Below are 23931 nucleotides of genomic sequence, written 5' to 3'. Positions count from 1 at the left end.
CGTCTTTTAAAGCCGCTAGGGGGCGCGTGCATGCACCCGCCGCGTTACTGGGAACACGATGCACATGCCCGGCGACCGCGATGGCCGCCGGGCACCCGCGATTGCCCAGTAACTGAGCAGGACCGTGGATCTCTGTGTGTAAACACAGAAATCCACGTCCTGTCAGGGAGAGGAGACCGATGCTGTGTCCCTTGTACATAGGGACACAGATCGGTCACCTCCCCAGTCAGTCCCCTCCCCCCACAGTTAGAATCAATCACTAGGCTACACATTTAACCCCTTCCTCGCCCCCTAGTGTTAACCCCTTCCCTGCCAGTCACATTTATACAGTAATCAGTGCATATTTATAGCACTGTTCACTGTATAAATGTGAATGATCCCAAAAATGTGTCAAAAGTGTCCGATGAGTCCGCCATAATGTCGCAGTCCCAATAATTTTTTTTTAAAAAAATCGCAGATCGCCGCCATTACTAGTAAGTAAATTTTGCGCAAACCAGTCACTATACACTTCTTGCGATTTTTTTTTTTACCAAAAATATGTAGAAGAATATGTATTCCCCCAAACTGAGAAAAAAAAATATTTTTAAAAATGGGATATTTATTATAGCAAAAAGTTAAAAATATTGTTTTTTTTTTCAAAATTGTCGTTCTTTTTTGTTTATAGCACAAAAAATGAAAACCACACAGGCGATCAAATACCACCAAAAGAAAGCTCTATTTGTGGGAAAAAAAGGACGTCAATTTTGTTTGGGAGCCACGTCGCACGACCGCGCAATTGTCAGTTAAAGCGACGCAGTGCCGGAAGCTGAAATTTCGCCTGGGCAGGAAGGGGGTATATGTGCACAGTAAGCAAGTGGTTAAAAAGACTTTTACTTAGTACCTACTGCTGAACCCCCCCCCCCCCCAGAACAAAAAATTATCTACGGCCCTGGATTGATTGATGAGTGGTATCTTATCTAGATTGAACTGGTGGGTCTTTTAGCCTTCATAGCCCACCAATGCAAAACATTTGACCTGTGACATACATATCTATAATAATTTTGTGAAAATAGTGCAGCGCTGCGTATCTATAAATCTCATATAAACAAATAATTATACATTCCATAAAGCAATTTATGACAAAAATATATTTTTTATAAAAAAACAGTTCATATGTAGGTTTCCAAAGCAGTCACCGCTGTGTAAATGTATCCAATATTCATACGGACGTGTGTACGCAGCATAAGTCACGGCAGTGTGAACTGAGCCTGTGAAAGAAGAAAAATACTCACTACTTCTGGGTATAAGGGAAAGCATGTGACAGCTCTGGTGCTTGGCAGTTGTCTTTCGAATAGGGGTGGATAGTAGGACCTTAGGTCTGCATAGGCTTTAAAGTATAACTACAGGGAAAACTTTTTTTTTTTAGTTTTGGACAGCGTGGGGAAGGATTAGAACATCTATTAGGTCTTTATTGCAGTCTGTGCCCTGGTTAGCGAGATTCACCCCCTCTATTTTTCCTGTTCACCGTTATCATCAAACGGGAAAGTAAAAGAACCAAGACAAATTATACCAATTTTTGGGATGTCCCCAGAACAGTATTAGAGGAAATCTTCCAATAGGGATATTTTGCAATTTTCCAATTTGCAGGGATTTACTCACTTCCTGTTTTGGCAATGGGTCATGTTGAATTATTTTAGGGGGACAGCAAATTTACACTGTTATACAAGCTGTACACTCCCTACTTTACATTGTAGCAAAGTGTCACATAAAAAGTTATAATAAAATATTTACAGAAATGTGAGGGGTGTACTCACTTTTGCGAGAGACTGTATATCTATGTAGGAAGTAACTTTATGTTCTTATGCACAGAGGGACTATTTTCCTTTCAAAAATGTCTGTAATTTTTTCTGTCCCAAGGCTTACATTACTATTGTATTAACATGATGTTGCCAAATTAAGAGGAATGAAGTTAGTGCCGTGGGGAATAAGAAAGCCCCCTAGCACTTCACAGAACTACTGCTGAATAGTCGGCTGCTTTAGGATAACATTAGGCTCCTACTTCCAACTCTGCCACTGATCAACAAGACAAGGGGAACTGGCTGTTAAGAAGAAGATATTTTATTATATTTATTATTGCTAAAATGTAAAAAATGTATTCCACAGATGGTAGCTTATTGCTAGATTTCTTAAAGCGGGATTCCACCCGCGAATTAAAAAAAAAAGTCAGCAGCTACTAACAGTGTAGCTGCTGACTTTTAATAAGGACACTTACCTGTCTTTTTTTCACAAGAAAGACACTTGCCTGTCTTACTCTCCCACGCTGATGGCCCCCCGATGCCGATCCCTCGATCGGTACAGGTCCCGCGCCTTACGGCTTCACTGCCCGTTTCCTACTGCGCATGCGCGAGTCTCGTGCAGACTTGTGATTGTGCGGCTGCTCTCTGGGATTACACACAGTTCCCAGAAAGCAGCGCGCCACATTCACTAGAAGAGGATGCAGAAGAAGACAGACCGCGGTTACGGAAGAGGCAGATTACGGACTTCTGCAGAGCAACAGGTATTTCGGGTGAGTATAATTTTCTTTTCTATTTTTTTGGTGAACATTTTTTTTTCTGGGTGGAACCCCACTTTAAGTGTACAGAAAACCATTGCTGAGAGAAATATGAGTGTGTTCCTTCAACAGATGAATGGTATATGATGATATAATCCCTCCTGAAATTCCAATTCCAGAAAAAAAAAATAAGGTTCAGTGAGGGAAAAAGGTATTTGATCCCCTGCTGATTTTGTACGTTTGCCTACTGACAAAGAAATGATCAGTCTAGAAGTTTAATGGTAGGTTTATTTTAACAGCGAGAGACAGAATAACAAAAATATCCAGAAAAAGACTGAAAAAATATATAAATTGATTTGCATTTTAATGAGTGACTTAAGTATTTTAACCCCTTGGCAAAACATGAGTTAGTACTTGGGGGCAAAACCCCTGTTGGCAATTACAGAGGTCAGATGTATCTTGAAGTTGGCCACCAGGTTTGCACATATCTCAGGAGGGATTTTGTCCCACTGACCTGGTCTGTTGCTCGGTGGTCCAAAGTCTTCTTTTCTGATGAGAGCAAATTTTGCGTCTCATTTGGAAACCAAGGACCCAGAATATGGAGGAATAATAGAGAGGCACACACTGCAAGATGCTTGAAATCCAGTGTGAAGTTTCCACAGTCTGTGTTGATTTGGGGAGCCATGTCATCTGCTGGTGTTGGTCCATTGTGCTTCATTAAGTCCCGGGTCAACGCAGTCGTCTACCAGGAGATTTTGGAGCACGTCATGCTTCCTTCCGCAGACGAGCTCTATGGGGATGCTGACTTCATTTTCCAGCGGGACTTGGCACCTGCCCACACTGCCAAAAGCACCAAAACTTGGTTCAATGACCGTGGGATTACTGTGCGTGATTGGCCAGAAAACCCGCCTGACCAAAACCCCATAGAGAATCTATGGGGCATTGCCAAGAGAAAAATGAGAGACATGAGACCAAACAATGCAAAAGACCCGAAGGCCGCTATTGAAGCATCCTGGTCTTCCATAACAACTCAGCAGTGCCACAGGCTGATGGCTTCCATGCCACGCCGCATTGAGGCAGTAATTGCTGCACAAGGGGCCCAAATCAAGTACTGAGTACATATGAATGCTTATACTTTGCAGAGGTCCGATATTGTTCTATGGACAATCCTTGTTTTTTTAAATCCATATAATATTTTAATTTTCTGAGATTGTTGATTTGGGGTTTTCATGAGCTGTAAGCCATAATCATCACAATTATGACAAATCACGGCTTGAACTATCTTGCTTTGCATGTAATGAGTCTATCTCATATATTAGTTTCACCTTTTAAGTTGCATTAGTAAAATAAATTAACTTTTGCACGATATTCTAATTTTTCAGGTTTCACCTGTATATTGGATGTGTGAAAGTTCATCAGAATCCTTGGCCTGTGTTCTACATACAATTTAAAGTCTTGCAGAGCCAGAAACATCTTATGGTCCTTGAATTGTTCCCTTGGTGCAGTATGACCTGTAATCATTCAGAATTGTCTGCCCAAAAGGTTAAACCTTAAAGCGGTGGTTCCCCCTAAAACTAATTTCTAACAATAGATTCGTAAGACCCGTTACACTGCGGGTAGGCTGGCTTTTTTTTTTTTTTTCGTACATACCGAGATCTCCCCGTCTCGTCCCTTGGCGGTGGGCGTTCCTAGTTGATTGACGTTCCTCGGACGGGCGCGTACGTGACGTCACGACTTTCCGAAAGAAGCCGAACGTCGCTGCGCATGCGCCGTATAGAGCCGGCTCTATACGGCGCATGCGCAGCGACGTTCGGCTTCTTTCGGAAAGTCGTGACGTCACGTACGCGCCCGTCCGAGGAACGTCAATCAACTAGGAACGCCCACCGACAAGGAACGAGACGGGGAGATCTCGGTATGTACTAAAAAAAAAAAAGCCAGCCTACCCGCAGTGTAACGGGTCTTACGAATCTATTGTTAGCAATGTGTTTTAGGGGGAACCACCCCTTTAATGACAGTAGTGTCTACTCAATGACCACCAATGACCTTTTCCACTATTGAAAGGTTCCCCTCTGCAGGGGTTAGTTTTTGACTGAATTAGACTACTAAATGTTCTCTATTACTTTGTTGGTTAACCCAGTCTTAAGAATAAAACCTAGAACTAGCAGTTACCAGAAAAGGATAGTATACTATGTGTAAATGCAAAACCTAAATATTTTATTGATATTAAATGTTTTACTTATTTTTGAATGTTATATATATATATATATATAAAATCAGTGGTGTGTCTGCAAATGGTCCCTGCTGATTGTAGCACTCTGATTTTTACTCAGAGGCTTCTCGATCTTTTGTCTAAGATCAAGTGTAGTATCTGTTCTTATCAGTGATCTACTGGAGGTTCTGTGCTGTCATTTTGACCTGACCAAGGTTGGAGTGGGGGCTATGAATCTCTGCTAGAGTGATGGGGGCTGCTTGAAAGGTTTGTCCCAGGTGGAACAGAAACCGGGGCACCCACAGCCAGTTGGGGCACGGTAGTAATTCCCCTGGAAAAGCCCATTACCTCCTGATTTGAACTTTCTACCTTGTCTGCCCATGGGCTGTGAAGGCAGAAGGTCTGCGGGGTCTGTGCCCCTCTGGGAGTGGTCGCCCTAGGGGTGCTTTGTAACACTTAGGTGTGGGACCCCACGTGTGAAAAGGGACAAGGTCACAGTGACTAAACTACTTTCCCTCTGCACTGCACATTTTAGGGCTGGGCCTTTTGGCTTGGTCTGGGGGCAATTTTTGTCTACCAGGCCTCAGGGCCTGCCCAGTGCACAACTGCACAGCCACTTTATTATTTTCGATTTATTTTTCTCCCACGTTTGTCACCATTCACTTTTGTGTGTGTTTTTCTCACTAATGAAGGGTGCGAGTCATCTGTCTTGCCCTGATGTCTAGGGGGAATATGTGTAGCCCACAGGTTCCTTCCACCCCTGGTGGTCTTTCTTCGGGAGAGCCCCTCGACCAAGTATTCGATGGCAGGCTTTGGCTGACTAAGAAGGCCTTCTGGCTAGGCAGACCATTGGAAACCTAGTCCCTGTCAGGGTTTTTTCCCACCATTTAGGTTTTTGCAGAACAACGGACAAAAAAAGTGACTCTAGTTTTTACTCGGAGGAAACATGTGAGACATCTACAAAGAGACCACTGCTTACACACAGAACGTATGGGTCCTACTCCATAGAATGCTGGCAGGTTAGGTTACTGGTGTTTCCATTAAAGTTCTTGCTGCTTTCTAAAGCAATGAACTGTAAAGCTGGCCATAGATGGCTTGTTATTTTCCATTTTTTTGTCCAGCCAGCAAACTGAACAAAAAAAACAATCAGTCTGCTGGATGGTGGAATCTCCTCCCTTGCCAGGGCATTGCATTCTGAAAGTGGGACTATCAAAGGTTTTCCAGCTTTTCTGTTCTGCAGAAGTTGACATAACGATTGACTTCTGTCGAACAGGGACGGCCACACAGATACAAATTTGGCCTGTCTCTACTGAACCAACAGAATTTCGATCCATCTATGACTTTGAAAACCTTTTTGTTTTAATTCCACTGTAATATATTTAGCAGATTTAATAGAGAACTGCAGGTTTAAAAAAAAAACATCCATACGCAGCTAGGTGGATGTAGCATCAATCCAATGCTGCATCTGTCCCCCGCTGAAAGGCTGGTACACACAGACCGAATATCACCTGGTTCTGCAGAACCATCCAACATTTGGTTAGTGTGTACAGCAGTCTGTCTGACAGAAGCTGGCCTAATGTCCGGCTTTGGTCAAACAGACATGCTGGAAAATCAGCAGCTGACCGGCTTCTGAACAGTGTCCCTTTAGGGGGGAGGGTGTTCCCCCAGATCACTGTACTAACTTTACTGGTTATTTGGGCTTTAAAGGGGTTATAAAGTCACAAGTTTCTTTTTTACCTTAATGCATTCTATGCCTTCTGTGTGCAGCAGGACCCCCCAAACCCCACCCCAACACACACACACACACACACACACACACTCTCCAGCGATGTCCACGAGTGTATTGGCCGTCCTAGACTCTACCCCCTGATTGGCAGAGACACAGCAGCGGCGACATTGGTTCTCGCTGTTGTCGGTCAACGTCAGTCAGCAAATCAGGAGAGGGGGGGAGAGAGAGAGGGGCGGGGCTGGGCCACAGCCCTGTGTCTGAATGGACACAGGGAGTTGTGACTCAGCTCTGGTGCCCCCATATCAAGCTGCTTGCTGTGGGGGCACTCAACAAGAGGGAGGGGCCAGGAGCGCTGAAAAAGAGACCAGAGAAGAGGAGGATCCAGGCTTCTCTGTGCAAATCCACTTCACAGAGCAGGCAAGTATAACATGTTTGTAGATGTACATGTTTTTATAGAAATGAAACAAGAATTTACAATCACGTTAGGTCGATGTATAAAAAAAAACTATAGGCATAAGCATTTGTTTTAATATAAAATAAATCCAGTACCAGTATTTAAAATATGCAATATACTTACTGTTTGAAAGCAGTCATTGTATTTTCTAGATTTTCCCCAGCACCTTAAAAAAATAAAAATATATATATATATGTTTAACCTGCAAATATATGACAAATATATGACAATGCAGAAATAAATATTGTATGCCATATCACTAGCACGCATAACATATGTTAAACTCGTATAAGGAATTCTGGATCAGCACTGCATCAAACCACAGCTGTTAAATGAGTTGCATCATTTTATTATGGGTGTGTTTATATTGCTCTAGTAAATGTAAACTGATAGTGGTTGTAGGAGAAAAGGAAAAGCAAAACTGATTTAAATGTCCAAAAGTACAATTTTTTACATTATTGTCTATTATTTTAACAGTTTACAATAAACATACAGTTGTAAATATACTACCTTAAACTGTAAATTCACCCCTCCGGGACCTCTGTACTTTCTTCCGTGGGTGATCAGTTATCAGTGCCCATACAGCTGATGCAGTGGTCTAGGGCAACGTTTCTCAACCAGTGTGCCGCGGCACACTGGTGTGCCGTGAAGAGTCCCCAGGTGTGCCGCGGCAAAATTACCCCAAATATTGTAACACTACTGCTGGGCATTTGTCTTTACATCGATGGCGGGGCCGCTGTGTAAATCTCACTTCCCGGCACTCGGGAAGCTATGCGGGCCTCCCGACCGCGTCTTGCCAACCAAATACGTCATCGGTTGCTATGGGAGGGTCGGACGCACGCACTGCTTCTGTGACGTGAGAGCCGCGGGTACCGTCCTGAACTCTGCCTGGCGCGCTTTTCCCTGAGGGGGAAGAAGAAAGAGTAGAGCCACCGTGACACTGCTCCCCTGCCCGCAGACATGGCCACCCGCTCAGAGAGGGAGAAGGCCCTGAAGCTGAATGAGCAGCACCAGGCCATCCTGTCTCGTATGCTGAGGGAGGAGGACAAGTACTGCGCTGACTGCGAGGCCAAGGGTAAGGTGGTGAGGGGGGGCTCTGCTATGAATAACCAGCTGTCAAGTCACTGACACCTCCATTCATGGCTACAGCAATGGATCTGATTGGTTGTTGTGCAGCTCTGACAGTTCTTCTTTCAGTGTATGTGTGCATGTGTACACATGTCTGTAAGTGTGTGTATGACAAAAGTAGTTCTGATGGTACAGGAATAGGGGGGTCAGGATTAAAAGTAACATACATACAGACAGATGCGCAGACACACAAACAGACATACATACACACACACACTGTGTGTGTGTTTGTACATGTGTCTGTTTGTGTGTGTGCGCATCTGTCTGTATGTATGTTACTTTTAATCCTGACCCCCCTATTCCTGTACCATCAGAACTACTTTTGTAGGGCTTGTTCGAGATAGCAGCAAGGACTGCTGCTCCTCTGAAAAGCAATTTGTGTTCATATCGCTTTTCAGGGGCATTTGTCAGCCAGTGAAGAGGCATATCTTGCCTCCTCACCACCTGTTTTAAGCCTGTAAATGCAATGCACACAGTTGCAGGGTAGTTGCAGTGCAGCCCCAATCACCCTGGGTATACCTCCAGCTGCAGCCACAGCATGTTTACACCCCAGCTGTTGCCTCTGCAGCTAAAGGGGCAAAAGTTGGGGGTGGTAAAAACAGCTCAACTATGTGGTTTTACTGCCCCACCAGCCTGACATGTGAACAAGCTCTTGGTTCTGTGTGAATGCGTGCTGCGTGTAGGGCAGCCCATTCATTTCCCTACCCGCAGTAATGCGGGGAAAGAAGTCCCTGACCCTTTTTTTTTAATTGTGCCACAACAAAAGCAACCCATGTTTGCCAATGGATGGGGCACCATTAAGAATTAATGGCACCCCTAAAGAGCAGAGCATTTGTCTGTGTGTCAAGAACGAGCGCGATTTTGCGCATGTTCCGCAACACATAGCGACATGAACCAAGTCTTGGACAGGGGTGCCTCAAGACTGAAAATATTTTTCAAGGGCGCCCCGACTGGAAAAAGGTTGAGAAACACTGGTCTAGGCAGGGCCGGACTTACCATTGGCCTTGACTGGGCTCAAGCCCAGGGGCCCCACCCAATAGGGGGCCCCCTTTAAAAAAAAAAAAAAATTTTTTTTTTTTTTTTTTTTTTTTTTAGGGGTCCGGAGGTCCCCAGGGCCCCGGACGGCAACCCCCCTTTTTTTTATTTATTTTTTGTAAAAAAATGTTTTTTTTTATATATTTTTTATTCATATAATATATATATATATATATATATATATATATATATATATATATATATATATATATATATATTTTTTATTATTATTATTAAAGGGCCCAGGGGTCTCCAGGGCCCCCGGATGGCAACCCACCTTTTTTATTTTTTTATAAAAAAAATTACATTTTTTTTATATATATATATATATATATTTTTATTAAAGGGCTCAGAGGTCCCAGGGCCCCATGTGGCAACCCCCCCTTTTTTATTTTTTTTATAAATGTTTATTTTTTTATTTTTGTTTATTTTTTTATTTTTTATTAAAAGGCCCAGAGGTTTCCAGGGGCCCAGAGGTCCCCAGGGCCCCCGGGTTTGGCAACCTCCCTTTTTTTATGTATTTTTTATAAATGTTTTTTTTTTTTATTATTAAAGGGCCCAGAGGTTTATTTTTTCTTTTTATTAAAAGGCCCAGAGGTCCCCAGGGCCCCGGATGGCTACATATATTTATATATATTTGTTTTCTTCTTTATTTCTTCTTTTTTTTGTAAAGGCCCCCCCCGCTTCTCAATTTGCGGCAGCCCCCACGCTTCTCAATTTCAGGCGGCAGCACCCCCACCCCCCCTAGGTTCTCTGCTTCAGGGGGCCCATGCCTTAAGCTGTGCAAGCAGGGCCGGATTAACAATGGGGCTGATGGAGCTGCAGCTCCAGGCCCCTTTCTCAAGATAGGCCCATTTGCCCAAAAAAAAAAAAAAAAAAATTTTTTTTTTTTTTTTTTTAAGATTTTTTTTTTTTTAAGATTTTTTTTTTTTCTAAGATCGAATTTGGGGGGTTGTAGCTCGATGACCAGAGGTCACAGAAACCCTACATTTGGGGGTAGGCATGGGAAGAGCTACCCCACAACTGGTTAAAATATGGAACGGCTATCATTTATGGTTCCGGAGATACGGGCCTGCTTGCACAGTCTGTCAGAAGCTACATTCAGAGCGGCCAATATAAATACAAGCTGACACACTGCAGCAGACTGATAGGATCACAGTGCTTATAATAATTATTTGTATATTACTCATTATAATTAACCCCTTGCCACCCAGGCCAATTCTGACACTTCTCTACTACATGTAAAAATCATCATTTGTTTTTTTGCTAGAAAATGACTCTATGGTGGTCTTTGCACTTTTTATGTTGCAGGGTACAGAGCTGCACGATTCTGGCTAAAATGAGAATTGCAATTTTTTTGCTTAAAAGATAGATCACGATTCTCTCACGATTGTTGCGGCGTAACATCATCTTTCACATTAAAAAAAAAAAAAAAAAAAATGGGCTAACTTCACTGTTTTGTTTTTATGGTTTTTATTATTCATTGAAGTGGGCAAATGCAGTGTGACATAAAATATTGCAGCAATAGCCATTGTATTCCCCGGAGTCTCTGCTAAAATATATATAATGTTTGGCGGTTCCAAGTAATTTTCTAGCAAATAATATTGCTTTCTAACTTAAGAAACAAGTGTTGGACTTTAAGTGGTTAAATTTAGTTACAATGTTAGTTAGTTACAATGTTTCATTTTGTTTACAAACTTCGCAGACTGCCCAGATTTGTTCTTTACACACAGAAGTGTATCCCTTTGATCTAAGAAGGAAGTGTCAGTTACAATGTTTCCTGTTAAAAACTTGGCAGACTGCCCAGATATTTTCTTTTGACAGCTGAAAGTCTCTCCACTTGTTATATGAAAGAATCAGCAAACTCTGCATTGAAGATCGTCAGGGGGGTTGAATCGAGATCACGATTTTTTTAACGATTAATTGTGCTGCTCTAGCACGGTATTTGCGCAGCAATTTTTCAAACATGTTTTTTTGAAAAAAAATGTTTCATTCATTAAAAAAACAGTTAGTTAAGTTAGCACAATTTTTTTTGGTATCCTAAGCGATGCTTTACATTTTTTTAGGTTACATGTTTAGAGTTACAGAGGAGGTCTAGTACTAGAATTATTGTTCTCGCTCTAACGATCGTGGCGTATGTAACCTGTGTGTATCTGGCTCTGATACTACCAGTGCCTACCCAGCCACTGACTAGTATCTCTCCCCAGCCTGTCCCCCCACACCCTCTCACCTGCTGACTAGTATCTCTCCCCAGCCTGTCCCCCCACACCCTCTCACCTGCTGACCTGTGGATGGGGGAATCACTCCTGCAGTGTTATTGTGTTCTGCCAGTGCGTACAATGATCAGTGTTGCTAACTTTAGCTGGCAGCACTGATTGTTTTAAGAAAAAAAACAGGCTGGTTGTACTCAAGTTGATTAATAGATTGACTTGTGTAAAACCAGCTAGCCCATACATAGATTGACTATGGCTGGTCTCTGCATAATTGGCGTAATTTCAATCCATGTATGACCCGCTTAACCACTACTCAGTCCCCAAATATCCTTCCACTCCTGTACATAGTGCTCACTGTCATACTCTCCACACTCCTCTCCTGTACATAGTGCCCACTGTCATACTCTCCACACTTCTCTCCTATACATAGTGCCCACTGTCATACCCTACACACTCCTCTCCTGTACATAGTGCCCACTGTCATACCCTACACACTCCTCTCCTATACATAGTGCTTTTTTCCGTACCCTTTGTACTCCTCTCCTGTACATAGTGCCCACTGTTAGACCCTCCACATTCCTCTCCCTCACCTGCACATACTTCCCACTTATATACCGTCCATACTCCTCCCCTATGTCGCTTACCCACAAAAACAGTTCTTTAAAATTATACTGAATATCCTCAATGTTACCAGCTCTAGAATGGACACACTTTTTTTAGTTCAACTAAAGGAAATATCAGTTCTCATATTTGTTCAGCCCCATTATTAGTACTCATTTAATTTTGTGATTACTACTATGATGTATAGAGGAACATCAGGGATCTCAGCTACTCTAAATATAGCACTTATATAAAAAAGTGTCCCTGAAAATATTTTTTAAATGTTGGCAACTGTGCACTTAGGCACTGCCCAAGGGCCACCGTCCACCGGGTCAGTAGGGGGCCCCATGAGAGGCTCCTGGGATCCTGTGATAATAAAGCGGTAGTAAACTTTCCTGACATAACTACTTTTTAGAGGCCCTGGGGTAGGTTATGCCACAACGTACAAGTATGCACAGCATATTAGCACATTAGTGTACACTTCAATTTTCAGACTGAGCCCTCCAGTGCTGCGATGAATCAGGCAGGGCCCGGGCGCTTACATCTTCACCCGGTCTTCCTTCTGGGTTCTGTGCCTTTGGTCACTTGCCTTGGCTGGGCTGCGTTCATGTCATTCCCACGCATTTATTTATTATTTATTACACCCCATTCACACCTCCGTGACAAAACGCCCGACGCCGGCCGCTCGTGCCGCTGGAGGGGAGAATTCCCATTGCTGTCTATGAGATGGTTCACATCTCAGACGCCGTACACCTGCGGCATGAAAAAAAGTCCCGGACCCTTTTTTTCAGGCGGCATTGGCGTTCGGCCATACAAAGCAAGGAAGGATTTGTAAAAAAAAAAGTTACACTATTCGCGGAAAAATACGCCGCGTACGCGGCGTTACTTGTCGCGGAGGTGTGAATGCAGCCTAAAAGGCCCCACCAAAATCCTCAGCACCAGGCCCATGATGTTCTTAATCTGGCCCTGTGTGCAAGGGGCCCCAAAATTCCTGATGGCGGCCCTGCGCATACCTCCCAACACGCACGGATTCTGTGGGACTTTCCCGCACAGACAGCTTCTTCCCGCAGTCCCGCAAAAGGGTTAATTTTCCCGCACTGCAAGAGGAGGCAGCACGGAAGCAGGAGGAACCGGAGTGGTGTGGAGGGCTGTGGCTGCTGAAGGGAAGAAAGCCGAGAGCCGGGCTAATGACAGTCTGTGGCCCCGGCTGTTGGCACAGGTGAGAGGCACTCCCCCCCTCAACAACTGCAAAATCCCCCCCCGCTCAACAACTTTAATGCGCCCCCCCCCGCTCAACAACTTCAATTCGCCCCCCCCCCCCGCTCAACAACTTCGATCCCCCCCAATTCTCGGCTCCAGGGGGCCCCTTCAACACTCAAGCCCAGGGGCCCCCACCACCCTAAGTCCTGCCCTGGGTCTAGGGATTTAAGATCCCCCACACTTCTCCCCGATCTTTATGCAACACTTCCAGGACTGATCAGAGTATTTGTGATTAGTCAGCAGCAGCCCAGGGAATCACCCTCACCTGTCCAAGAAGCACTGCAAAAAGAGGAGGGAGAAGTGCTGGGATTTAAAATCCTGAGACCACTGCCCCAGCTGTGTGGTCACTCACAGCTCATCAGTCACCCACAGAGGTAAGTACAGGATTGACTGGGGGGGGGGGGGGCGAGGGCGAGGTTGTTTGGTGTTAGTTCACCTTTTCAGATTTTTCTGAAAATGTGAACTAACCCTTTAAAAAAAAACAAAAAAAAAACACCTTACCTGTTGTAACATAAAAGTTGCTAAACTGCAAAACTGACTATGGCTAGGTTCACATATATGTGGCTGTGAGAATGCATGCAACTCGCACATATTCCCACACTCGCATGCAAAACGCTGTCCTTTTATCAGACATGTGGGGTAGCCAATAATTCCTAATAGCACCGCCACGCATCAAAAAACGCAGCACATTTTAGGGTGTAGAAAGTTGCAAGGTGCAAAAGCATCATGTGATTTTTGTGTGGCCAAGATTATAAAAAAGCGCAAGGATTTCCTGCACCATCCCACAGGCACAGCAGCCCATTCAAATGAGTAGCCTGCACCAACTGCATATATAGGTGCATCTCAAAAAAATTGATTATCGAATAGTTAATTTATTTCAGTAATTCAATTCAAAAAGTGAAACTTGTGTATTTTATATAGATGCGTTACACATTCCTTTTTTTTTTGTTGTTGATGATTATGGCTTACAGCTAGTGAAAACCCATAATTCAGTATCTCAGAAAATGTGATTATTACACAATTACCCAATAAAAAAATAAAAAAGGATTTTTAATACAGAAATGTTGGCTTACTGAAAAGTATGTACAGTATAGTATGCATGCAATACTTGGTCGGGGCTTCTTTTGCATGAATTGCTGTATCAATGCGGCTTGGCATGGAGGCTATCAGCCTGTGGCACTGCTGAGGTGTTATGAAAGCCCAGGTTGCTTTTATAGCGGCCTTCAGCTCTTCTGCATTGTTGGGTCTGGTGTCTTTCGTCTTCCACTTGACAATACCCCACAGATTCTCTATGAGGTTTAGGTCAGGCAAGTTTGCTGGCCAATGAAGCACAGTGATACCATGATCAATAAACCAGGTATTGGTACTGGCATCTCCATAAAGCTGTTCAGCAGAGGGAAGCATAAAGTGCTCTAGAATTTCCTGGTAAATGGCTGTGCTGCCTTTGGACTTATAGCGGAGTTCCGGGCCACAATTTCACTTTTTGAAATAATAATACCCCTGTAATACACAAGCTTAATGTATTCTAGTAAAGTTAGTCTGTAAACTAAGGTCCGTTTTGTTAGGTTGTTACAGCATTTAGACACTTTATAAAATAGAAATTGACTGGGGCCATCTTAAGTGTGGGCATCATGAAGCCAGACTGTATGACTTCCTGGATTTCAGCCTTGCAAATCTCGCACATGCTCAGTGCTGCACAAGCAGTGTCAGATCAGGTTTCAGCACCTGTGCTGTCCAAGTCACATGATTCTTTGAGACTCGGGATTGCACAGACTCCTGGAAAGTTACACCCACTACATTTCCAGGAGTCTGTGCGGTGTAGGTTAGGAAGCATTAAGCACATAGGTGCAGGAAGTGGGAAGATTAACTATTCTGCCTAGCAACAACACTTTGAAGGCATCTAAAAAATATATATTTATTCGTAAAGGACTAATGACATTTTTTTAAAACTACTGATGTAATGTTTTATTAAAGTGGAGTTCCACCCATAAATATAACACAGTGGACCAACACCAGCAGATGACATGGCTCCCCAAATCATCACTAAGCCCTGGTTCACATTGATGCTACTTTGAAATCGTGCTACTTCAGATGAAGTAGCGCGATTTCAAAGTAGCAAGGTCAACGCGATTTTAGCTGCTACTTGATAGACATCTGTGTGGCCTAGATGTCTATCAAGTAGCAGCTAAAATCGCGTTGACCTTGCTACTTTGAAATCGTGCTACTTCATCTGAAGTAGCACGATTTCAAAGTAGCATCAATGTGAACCAGGGCTGACTGTGGAAAATGTTGCATTTCATTTGGAAATCAAGGTCCCGGAGTCTGGAGGAAGAGTAGAGAAGCACAGAATCCAAGCTGCAAGAGGTGCAGCATGAAGTTTCTACAGTCTATTTTTTTATTGGTCTTATGTAATATTGTAATTTTTTGAGATACTGTGCCGGATTCAGAAAAGAGATACGCCGGCGTATCTCCTGATACGCTGTAGTATCTCTGAATCCGGCCGTCGTATCTATGTGCCTGATTCATAGAATCAGGTTATGCATAGATATCCAAGATCCGACAGGTGTAAGTGACTTACACCGTCGGATCTTAGGCTGCAATCTCACGCTGGCCGCTAGGTGGCGCTTCCGTTTGTATACGCGAGAAATATGCAAATGAGGAGTTACGCCGATTCAGAAACGAACGACCGCCCGGCGTTTTTTTTTTTACGTCGTTTGCGTTCGGCTTTTTCCGGCGTATAGTTACCCCTGCTATATGAGGGGTATGTGCGGCGTATCCTATGTTAAGTATGGCCGTTAAAAAAAACAAAGTTAACCTTTAAAAAAAAAAAAAAAAGTATGGCCGTCGTTCCCGCGCCGAGTTTTGAATGTTTTTACGTCGCTTGCGTAAGTCGTTCGCGAATACGGATGGACGTAATTTACGTTCACGTCGAAACCAATTACGTCATTTAGAGCAATGCACGCTGGGAAATTTTACGGACGGTGCATGCGTCGTTCGTTCGGCGCGGGGACGCACCCGATTTAAATTTTACACGCCCCCTACCCGCGGAATTTGAATTCCGCCGGGGGATTTACGATACGCTGCCGCAAGTTTACAGGAAAGTGCTTTCTGAATAAAGCACTTGCCTCAAAAACTTGCGGCGGCGTAACGTAAATGAGATAGGTTACGCGGATCTTTAGACCTGCGTAACCTAGCTGAATCTGGCCCACTGAATTTAGGGTTTTCACTAGCTGTAAGCCATAATCATAAAAAAAAAAAAAAAATGCTTGCCATCAACCTTCCCCCCTCCCCTTTTTTTCCCCTTTTCTCTTTCTCTCTCCCCTTACCCCACATACCCCCCAAACTTACTACAAAAAAGCAAGTTAACCATACATCTACACACGATTGGATTTTCCGTTGGAAAAACCTTAGATGTTTTTTCTGACGGAATTCCGCTCAAGCTTGGCTTGCATACATGCGGTCACACAAGTTCTCTGAACTTTCTACCGTCAAGAACGTGGTGACGTACAACACTACGACGAGCCGAGAAAATGAAGTTCAATGATACTGAGCTTGCGCCGAATTGTTTTCGGAATTGCTACAGAGGATCAGATTTTCCAATAGGAATTTTTTCCGTCTGAAAATTTGAGAATAAGCTCTCAATCTTTTGTCAGCGGAAATTCCGACAGCAAAAGTCAGATGTAGCATACACACGGTCGAAGCATCCACACCATCAGACCAAAATCCCCGCGGACAGAGAACGCGGTGACGTAGAAGACACCGACGTTCTCTGACACGGGAGTTCAATGCTTCCATGCATGTGTCGAATCAATTTGACGCATGCGCGGGATTTCGGGCCAGCGGACATGTCCGATGAGTTGTACTAACCATCGGACATGTCCGACGGACAGGCTTCCAGCGGACAAGTTTCTTAACATGCTAAGAAACTTTTGTCCGCTGGAAACCTGTCTGCTAGGCCGGAAAACTGTCCGGTAGGCCCTACACACGGCCGGACATGTTTCAGCGGACATGTTCAGTCGTGTGTACAAGGCCTAAGAGTGTGCAGGCACCTTTAGCAGTTCAATTATTTTACATCTTTACTTTGTAAGATATACTGTATGTATCTGTCTTTATATACTACAAAGTGTCGAGTCATCCACCAACAGTTTTGTGCCTTTCAGCTTTTTCACCCCTATGGAGGTTTACCTAAGTCACAAGACAGGGTCACATAGTGAAACAACTGAGCAAATATGAGTCATCCAAGGATTCACTGAGTCATAATGATGTGTTAAATGTGACAAGAAAAGTGCTGCTTGTAGGGACAATAAACCAGGAACTGCCTTGTAGGCCAAAAATACAATATTCTTCATAAGTTTTAAAACAGAAGTAGCGACAGTTCAAAGCAGAATACGGTTTTGTTGTAAAAAAAAAAAAGTGAACCGCTATGTCTAACAACTTTGAATATCTAAGCTCATTAGCCTCAAATATATTATCCCAAAGTGCCTTAATATGCCTCAGCAATAATTATTAAAGAATATACAATGAGTGCCTTTGTTCGAAGTATGTAAGCCTCTAGAAAATAGTGGAAGAATGCAGACAAAAATGTCTAGCTTGCAAAGATCAAGGTCATGTCATTAAACAAAATTAAAGAGGCCTAAAATAAATATTTTTTAGAATTATGATACTGTAAGCCACAACAGTTTAGAAATATAGAAAATCCAAGAGATGATTTATTATGGGCTACTAACTGTTTATGGCTACCGTTTTTCTTTTACTGGATGAGCCCTCTTATATTGTTTCTAAATTTATTTTTACCTCTATTTTTTTTCCAGCTACCTGAGTGTTGGTCCTTTCTTGTTAGTATAACATTACAGTAAATCACACGCCGTTGCCGTCTTTCTTTTTTGTTCTTTTGGTTTACACACCAGTTACAGGTCACATGTTATTTATATGGATATCGATATACTTATTTAATGCAGCAATGCAAAGTAAAATATTTTTCACAGAAATGATTAGTACCTGCTGTGGGTGTAACTATGGACTACTTTATGCATTTGTATACCATCAACCCCTCGGTTTGCCCTCCATCTGCTCCCTTTGGTCTCTGTGGGTCATAATGCCACAGATCTCGGGGTAGACGTCTCCGAGGACCTTCGATCCTTAGTGCTGCTATGTTTAACTTGGAGCTGCTTTGTAGGCAGCAGGGCTATCTGTTTGAATTGGAAAGCTATTTGGTCGATTATACAATATTATTAATCTGGTATCTATTTATTCTTTTTTGTACATGTGTATTCTGCATCTACTCCTGAGGAAGTGGACTGAGATCCAGGAAACGCATTGAGTTCTTGGATGTAATGTGTTACAGTTACACCATAATGCACTAATATTTGGACTGTACATCAGGGCCGATCCGAGACGGGGTGCACAGGGTGCACTGCACCCAGGCGCCAGAGGGGAGGGGGCGCCAAAGCTTCAGGAGCACCGTTGGTCCCGAGTGTGGTGAGCGACGATTTTTTCGTCCTGGGCGAGTCGCGAGGGCGCCGTGATCACGTTCAGTTCAGGGGCGGACTGGGCCGGGAGCCGGAGGGGGGGCCGCCTACCTTATTGATAAAACTGCCGCGGCGCTGCCTCTACCTGTTTTACTTTTTTTTCAGACTGTGCAGTGAGGCGGCCGGCTTGCTGTAGCAGTACTTGTGTGTATTGTGCTGCTGTGCGTATCTTTATTGTGTATTTGCAGCAGCGGCGTGCTTGGCTGGGGGGACGGGGAGGGTGTGTGAGTAGTACGGAGCGCTCTCCATAAGCGGCCGATGATCATGACTGACATTGTGGATTACAAATTAGACTGGCGGAGGTGGAGACTAAAGCTCCGCCCACCCCCTTTGTGTGGCTGGCTGTTCATAACTGCATCCTGCGAGAGAGAGAGAGAAGCACGAGGGAAACCCCCTGCTAAGGAGAGCAGGTACAATTTAATATGCTATTGCAATAAAGTGATCCATGCATGCAAACTCATTAAACAGTCTCTCTTCAGTGAAAGTTCATGTTTTGCAAACTTTGCAGTACATGAACTTTCACTGAAGGTGTTTAATGAGTTTGCATGCATGGATCACTTTATTGCAATAGCATGATCTGCATATTAATGAACTTTCAATGAATGTGGTCTGTTTCCATTGATTTCAGCACGTGCAAAGTGTTCCATGCATGCTGAAATCAATGCAAACTCATTAAGGAGGTTGAGGCTGCACTCATTGCCACTGATTAGGCGGCACTCTAAGGCTACTTTCACACTGAGGCATCAGCGGTAAAGCGCTGCTATTTTTAGCGGCGCTTTACTGACATTTTTTGCGGTGCTATTCGGCCACTAGCAGGGCACTTTTAACCCCCGCTAGCGGCCAATAAAGGGTTAAAACCACCCTGGCAGTGCTGCCCATTGATTCCAATGGCCAGTTGAGCTGTAGGAGCGGTGTATACACCGCTCCTACAGTACCTCAAAGATGCGGCTTGCAGGACTTTTTTTTACCGTCCTGCCAGCTTTGCAGCTGCTATTTTTAGCGCCATAGCAGCTGCAAAGTGCCTCAGTGTGAAAGTAGCCTTAAGCTGCACCAATGTGCTACACTGATAGGCACTGATGAGGCCACACTGTTAGCCACTGATAAGCTGCAATGGTGAGGCTGCATTGATGGTGGGCACCGGTGAGGCTGCATTGATGGTGGGCACCGGTGAGGCTGCATTGATGGTGGGCACCGGTGAGGCTGCATTTGATGGGCACTGGTAGGCTACAATTGGTCAGCAATGGTAGGCTGCATTTGGTGGGCACTAAGAAAAAAGGGAATTGGTAGGCTACAATTTGTAAGCAATGTTAGGCTGCATTTGGTGGGCACTGGTAGGCTGCATTTGGTGGGCACTGGTAGGCTGCATTTGGTGGGCACTGGAAGGCTGCATTTGGTGGGCACTGGAAGGCTGCATTTGGTGGGCACTGGAAGGCTGCATTTGGTGGGCACTGGTGAGGCTGCATTGATCTCTTGTATCATGTTGGAAGTCTCTGACCATCTCTTGTATCATGTTGGAAGTCTCTGACCATCTCTTGTATCATGTTGAAAGTCTCTGACCATCTCTTGTATCATGTTGAAAGTCTCTGACCATCTCTTGTATCATGTTGGAATTCTCTGACCATCTCTTGTATCATGTTGGAGGTCTCTGACCATCTCTTGTATCATGTTGGAGGTCTCTGACCATCTCTTGTATCATGTTGGAGGTCTCTGACCATCTCTTGTATCATGTTGGAGGTCTCTGACCATCTCTTGTATCATGTTGGAGGTCTCTGACCATCTCTTGTATCATGTTGGAGGTCTCTGACCATCTCTTGTATCATGTTGGAAGTCTCTGACCATCTCTTGTATCATGTTGGAGGTCTCTGACCATCTCTTGTATCATGTTGGAGGTCTCTGACCATCTCTTGTATCATGTTGGAGGTCTCTGACCATCTCTTGTATCATGTTGGAGGTCTCTGACCATCTCTTGTATCATGTTGGAGGTCTCTGACCATCTCTTGTATCATGTTGGAGGTCTCTGACCATCTCTTGTATCATGTTGGAGGTCTCTGACCATCTCTTGTATCATGTTGGAGGTCTCTGACCATCTCTTGTATCATGTTGGAAGTCTCTGACCATCTCTTGTATCATGTTGGAGGTCTCTGACCATCTCTTGTATCATGTTGGAGGTCTCTGACCATCTCTTGTATCATGTTGGAGGTCTCTGACCATCTCTTGTATCATGTTGGAAGTCTCTGACCATCTCCTGTATTATGTCTGGGGGTCTTTCTAAACAGACTCCCTAACAGAGGCCTTCTCTGTGTCCAGTAGAGAGGCCTCCCTCCAGGTCCAAGAGTACTCTGCTTCTCTTCCTGTATTTTGCTTATTGTTAAGAGATCGTGGGAGGAACCCAGGGCAACAATGACTCCTTAGGGGAGCATCTTTGTGTTTGAATTGTTGCCAAGGTGACCACGCCCTTGTAGGGGCGCCAGAAATATTTCTGCACCCAGGCGCCTGTGACCCTAGGATCGGCCCTGCTGTATATGTAAACATGTTTTATAATTATGGGTGAATTTGTATTGCAATACCTTTATGTTGATATATTATATTTTTACAAATCAGCTCTGTATTATTTTTAACCTAATTTTATTGTAATGGGACCTGTATATATGTAATAATAAATTTGCAATCTTTTGTATCAATCATGTAATAATTTGTATGCGATATGCTTAATTTAAAGTCCCAAGAATAATGTTTTCATTTTTGTACATACATTACAGAGACACTTGCTCTCGCTAATAAACACAGACGCCAATACTCATTGACAGTTTGCTGACCTGAAGTATTTAAGTGTGTCCAGCATTTGGTAAATTTATTTAGAAATATTAAATATAAGGGAAGGTTTGGGGGTTGCTTATATAAAAGATAACACTATTAAAAATATATAAAACGTATGTTCAGATCAAGATCCAAAAAATGTCTGACAATCCCTATGAGCCAGAAAAAGATGCATCACTCCTAATCCATAAATGCCCACCAACCATCAACGGAAGGATGAGGGGGGTGGGGGGTGAGCTGAGAACAAGCTGGTGTCATGGTCTGTTCTTGAATGAATGGAAAGGAATGAATGAGCCATCCACCTTGAGAGCCTTACTGCTGGGACCTGGGAAACATATACCTGGGGCAGTGGCGGAACTTTCATGGTCGCACCAGTCGCACTTGCGACCGGGCCCCTGAGTTCTGCCACTGTAGGGGGGCCCGCCGCCACCCGGGAGATAGTACATTCACATTGGTCATGTACTTAAACAGCTGCCCGCCCGCCCTCGCGAGCACACTGCAGTGCCCCCCCACTCCGCCCATCCTCGGCACAGTCCCCGCCCTCTCCACCCGCTCCGTCCATCCTCTTCTCTCGCACTCACAGCACAGTCCCTGCCCGCTCCGCCCATTATCTCCTCCCACACTCACGGCACAGTACACACCGGCTCCGCCCATCCTCTCTGCCCATTCCACCCATCCTCTCTGCCCATCCTCTCCACCCACACTTACGGGCACAGTCCCCGCCCGCTCCGCCGATCATCTCAGACTACGCCTGCACAAACTGGTACTCGCAGGCCTGCCCATCCTCTCTGCTCGCCCAAGGAAGACCTAGCAAGGAGGGGGAACCAAGAGATCTGCAAGTGAGTGGCACCCATCCATCTGAATCAACACTGCCACTGATTCCACCCCACCCCCACTACTGGCACTGATGCCCACCCCACTACTGCCACTGAACCCCCCCACATCACCACCACTACTGCCACTGATGCCCACCACACCACCACAAATCAGCCCCACATCACTGCCACTGATCCCCCCCACAAATCAGCCCCACATCACTGCCACTGATCCCCCCACAAATCACCCCCACATCACTGCCACTGATCCCCCACAAATCACCCCCACATCACTGCCACTGGTCCCCCCACTACCACCACTACTGCCTCTGATCCCCCCCCCACATCACCACCACTACTGCCTCTGAACCCACTCACTCATCCCATCCCCCACCATCGCCGCCGATGCCACTGATCCTATCCCTCCCTAACCACCACTGATCCCATCCCCCATCACCACCGCTGCCACTCATCTCAGGAGTGTAACTACAGGGGTCACAATTGCAATAGCGCACATGTTGCCCCTAAACACCTGGATGGGGGGCATTTAGAGGAACAAATCCCCTCCATTTTTCTCCTGCCGCCACCAAAAGTCTTCTTCTCCTCCTCTCCCTCCGATAGACATTCAGTGGCAGCAGGAGGAAAATAAAGAGGATTTTTTCCCCCTCCTATCCAGGTCCTGCTGCTGCCGGGATTAGTAGGAAGGGCCCTGGCCGGAGGTCAGGGGGGCCCTCCATGGTTTCTTGCACCAGGGCCCTGAAGGTTCTAGTTACGCCTCTGACCTGGGGGATTGAAGTGACCCGGAGTAATAGGCTGGTCTGGAGACATCTATCAGCGGAATATGCGGTGCTACCAAGCCAGCAGGAGAGGAGATCTCTATAGGCTTATTATAGCCTCTTTTGAGGTGAGAGGCTTGGGGAAACTGAGCTTTTTGTACTGGAGCACATATGCACTTTATGCACCTTGGAATTCAGTGTCGTTTGAAACACTTTAATGTGAATTTATTTTGAACACTTGAACACAGTGCACATAGCTTTGGAGTGATAAGTGTGCACTGAGACTCACATTGTATTATCCTGCATCCAATTATTATGCATGTTTTGTCACATATATTTATTTCTTCACTTCTATATCTACGTGGATCATGGTTGATATTTGTGGTTCCACACCATAGCTTTATTAATTTCAGCATTTTCATTATTTATCATTACATTTATTAATCCTTGTGGTATTACTTTATTCACTATTATTTTGTACTATTGGTTTGGTGGTAAAACAATTATTACTTCCTTATTCACGTATTCATTAAAAATCACTCAGCTCGCCCCCCACCCCCCTCATCCTTCCGTTGATGGTTGGTGGGCATTTATGGATTAGGAGTGATACATCTTTTTCTGTCTCATAGGGATTGTCAGACATTTTTTGGATTTTGATCTGAACATACGTTTTATATATTTTTAATAGTGTTATCTTTTATATAAGCAATCACCATTACCCTCCCTTATATTCATATCTTACCACTGTGTGAGCACTATTTAGTTGTGGCTGCTGCTTAGTTTTTAGTATTTCTATTAACTTAATTAATTTTAGCTTTATTGTTTTAGTTAGTGTGG

General features: G+C 44.3%; 1 protein-coding gene across 1 annotated transcript in view; it reads right to left on the bottom strand.

Moving 5' to 3' along the window:
• The window catches only part of GDPD1 (glycerophosphodiester phosphodiesterase domain containing 1), a 128205-nt gene that overhangs the window by 43224 nt on the left and 61050 nt on the right, over positions 1-23931 (bottom strand). The window contains exon 2 of the mRNA XM_040338273.1: positions 7046-7088. Within this exon, the coding sequence (XP_040194207.1) occupies positions 7046-7088 (43 nt within the window). The remainder of the gene's footprint in view (positions 1-7045; positions 7089-23931) is intronic.

This window comes from Rana temporaria, chromosome 2, assembly GCF_905171775.1.
Source record: "Rana temporaria chromosome 2, aRanTem1.1, whole genome shotgun sequence".
Classification (NCBI taxonomy): domain Eukaryota; kingdom Metazoa; phylum Chordata; class Amphibia; order Anura; family Ranidae; genus Rana; species Rana temporaria.
The sequence above is the reverse complement of the archived record's forward strand: the minus strand, read 5'-3'. Positions and strand labels throughout refer to the sequence as shown.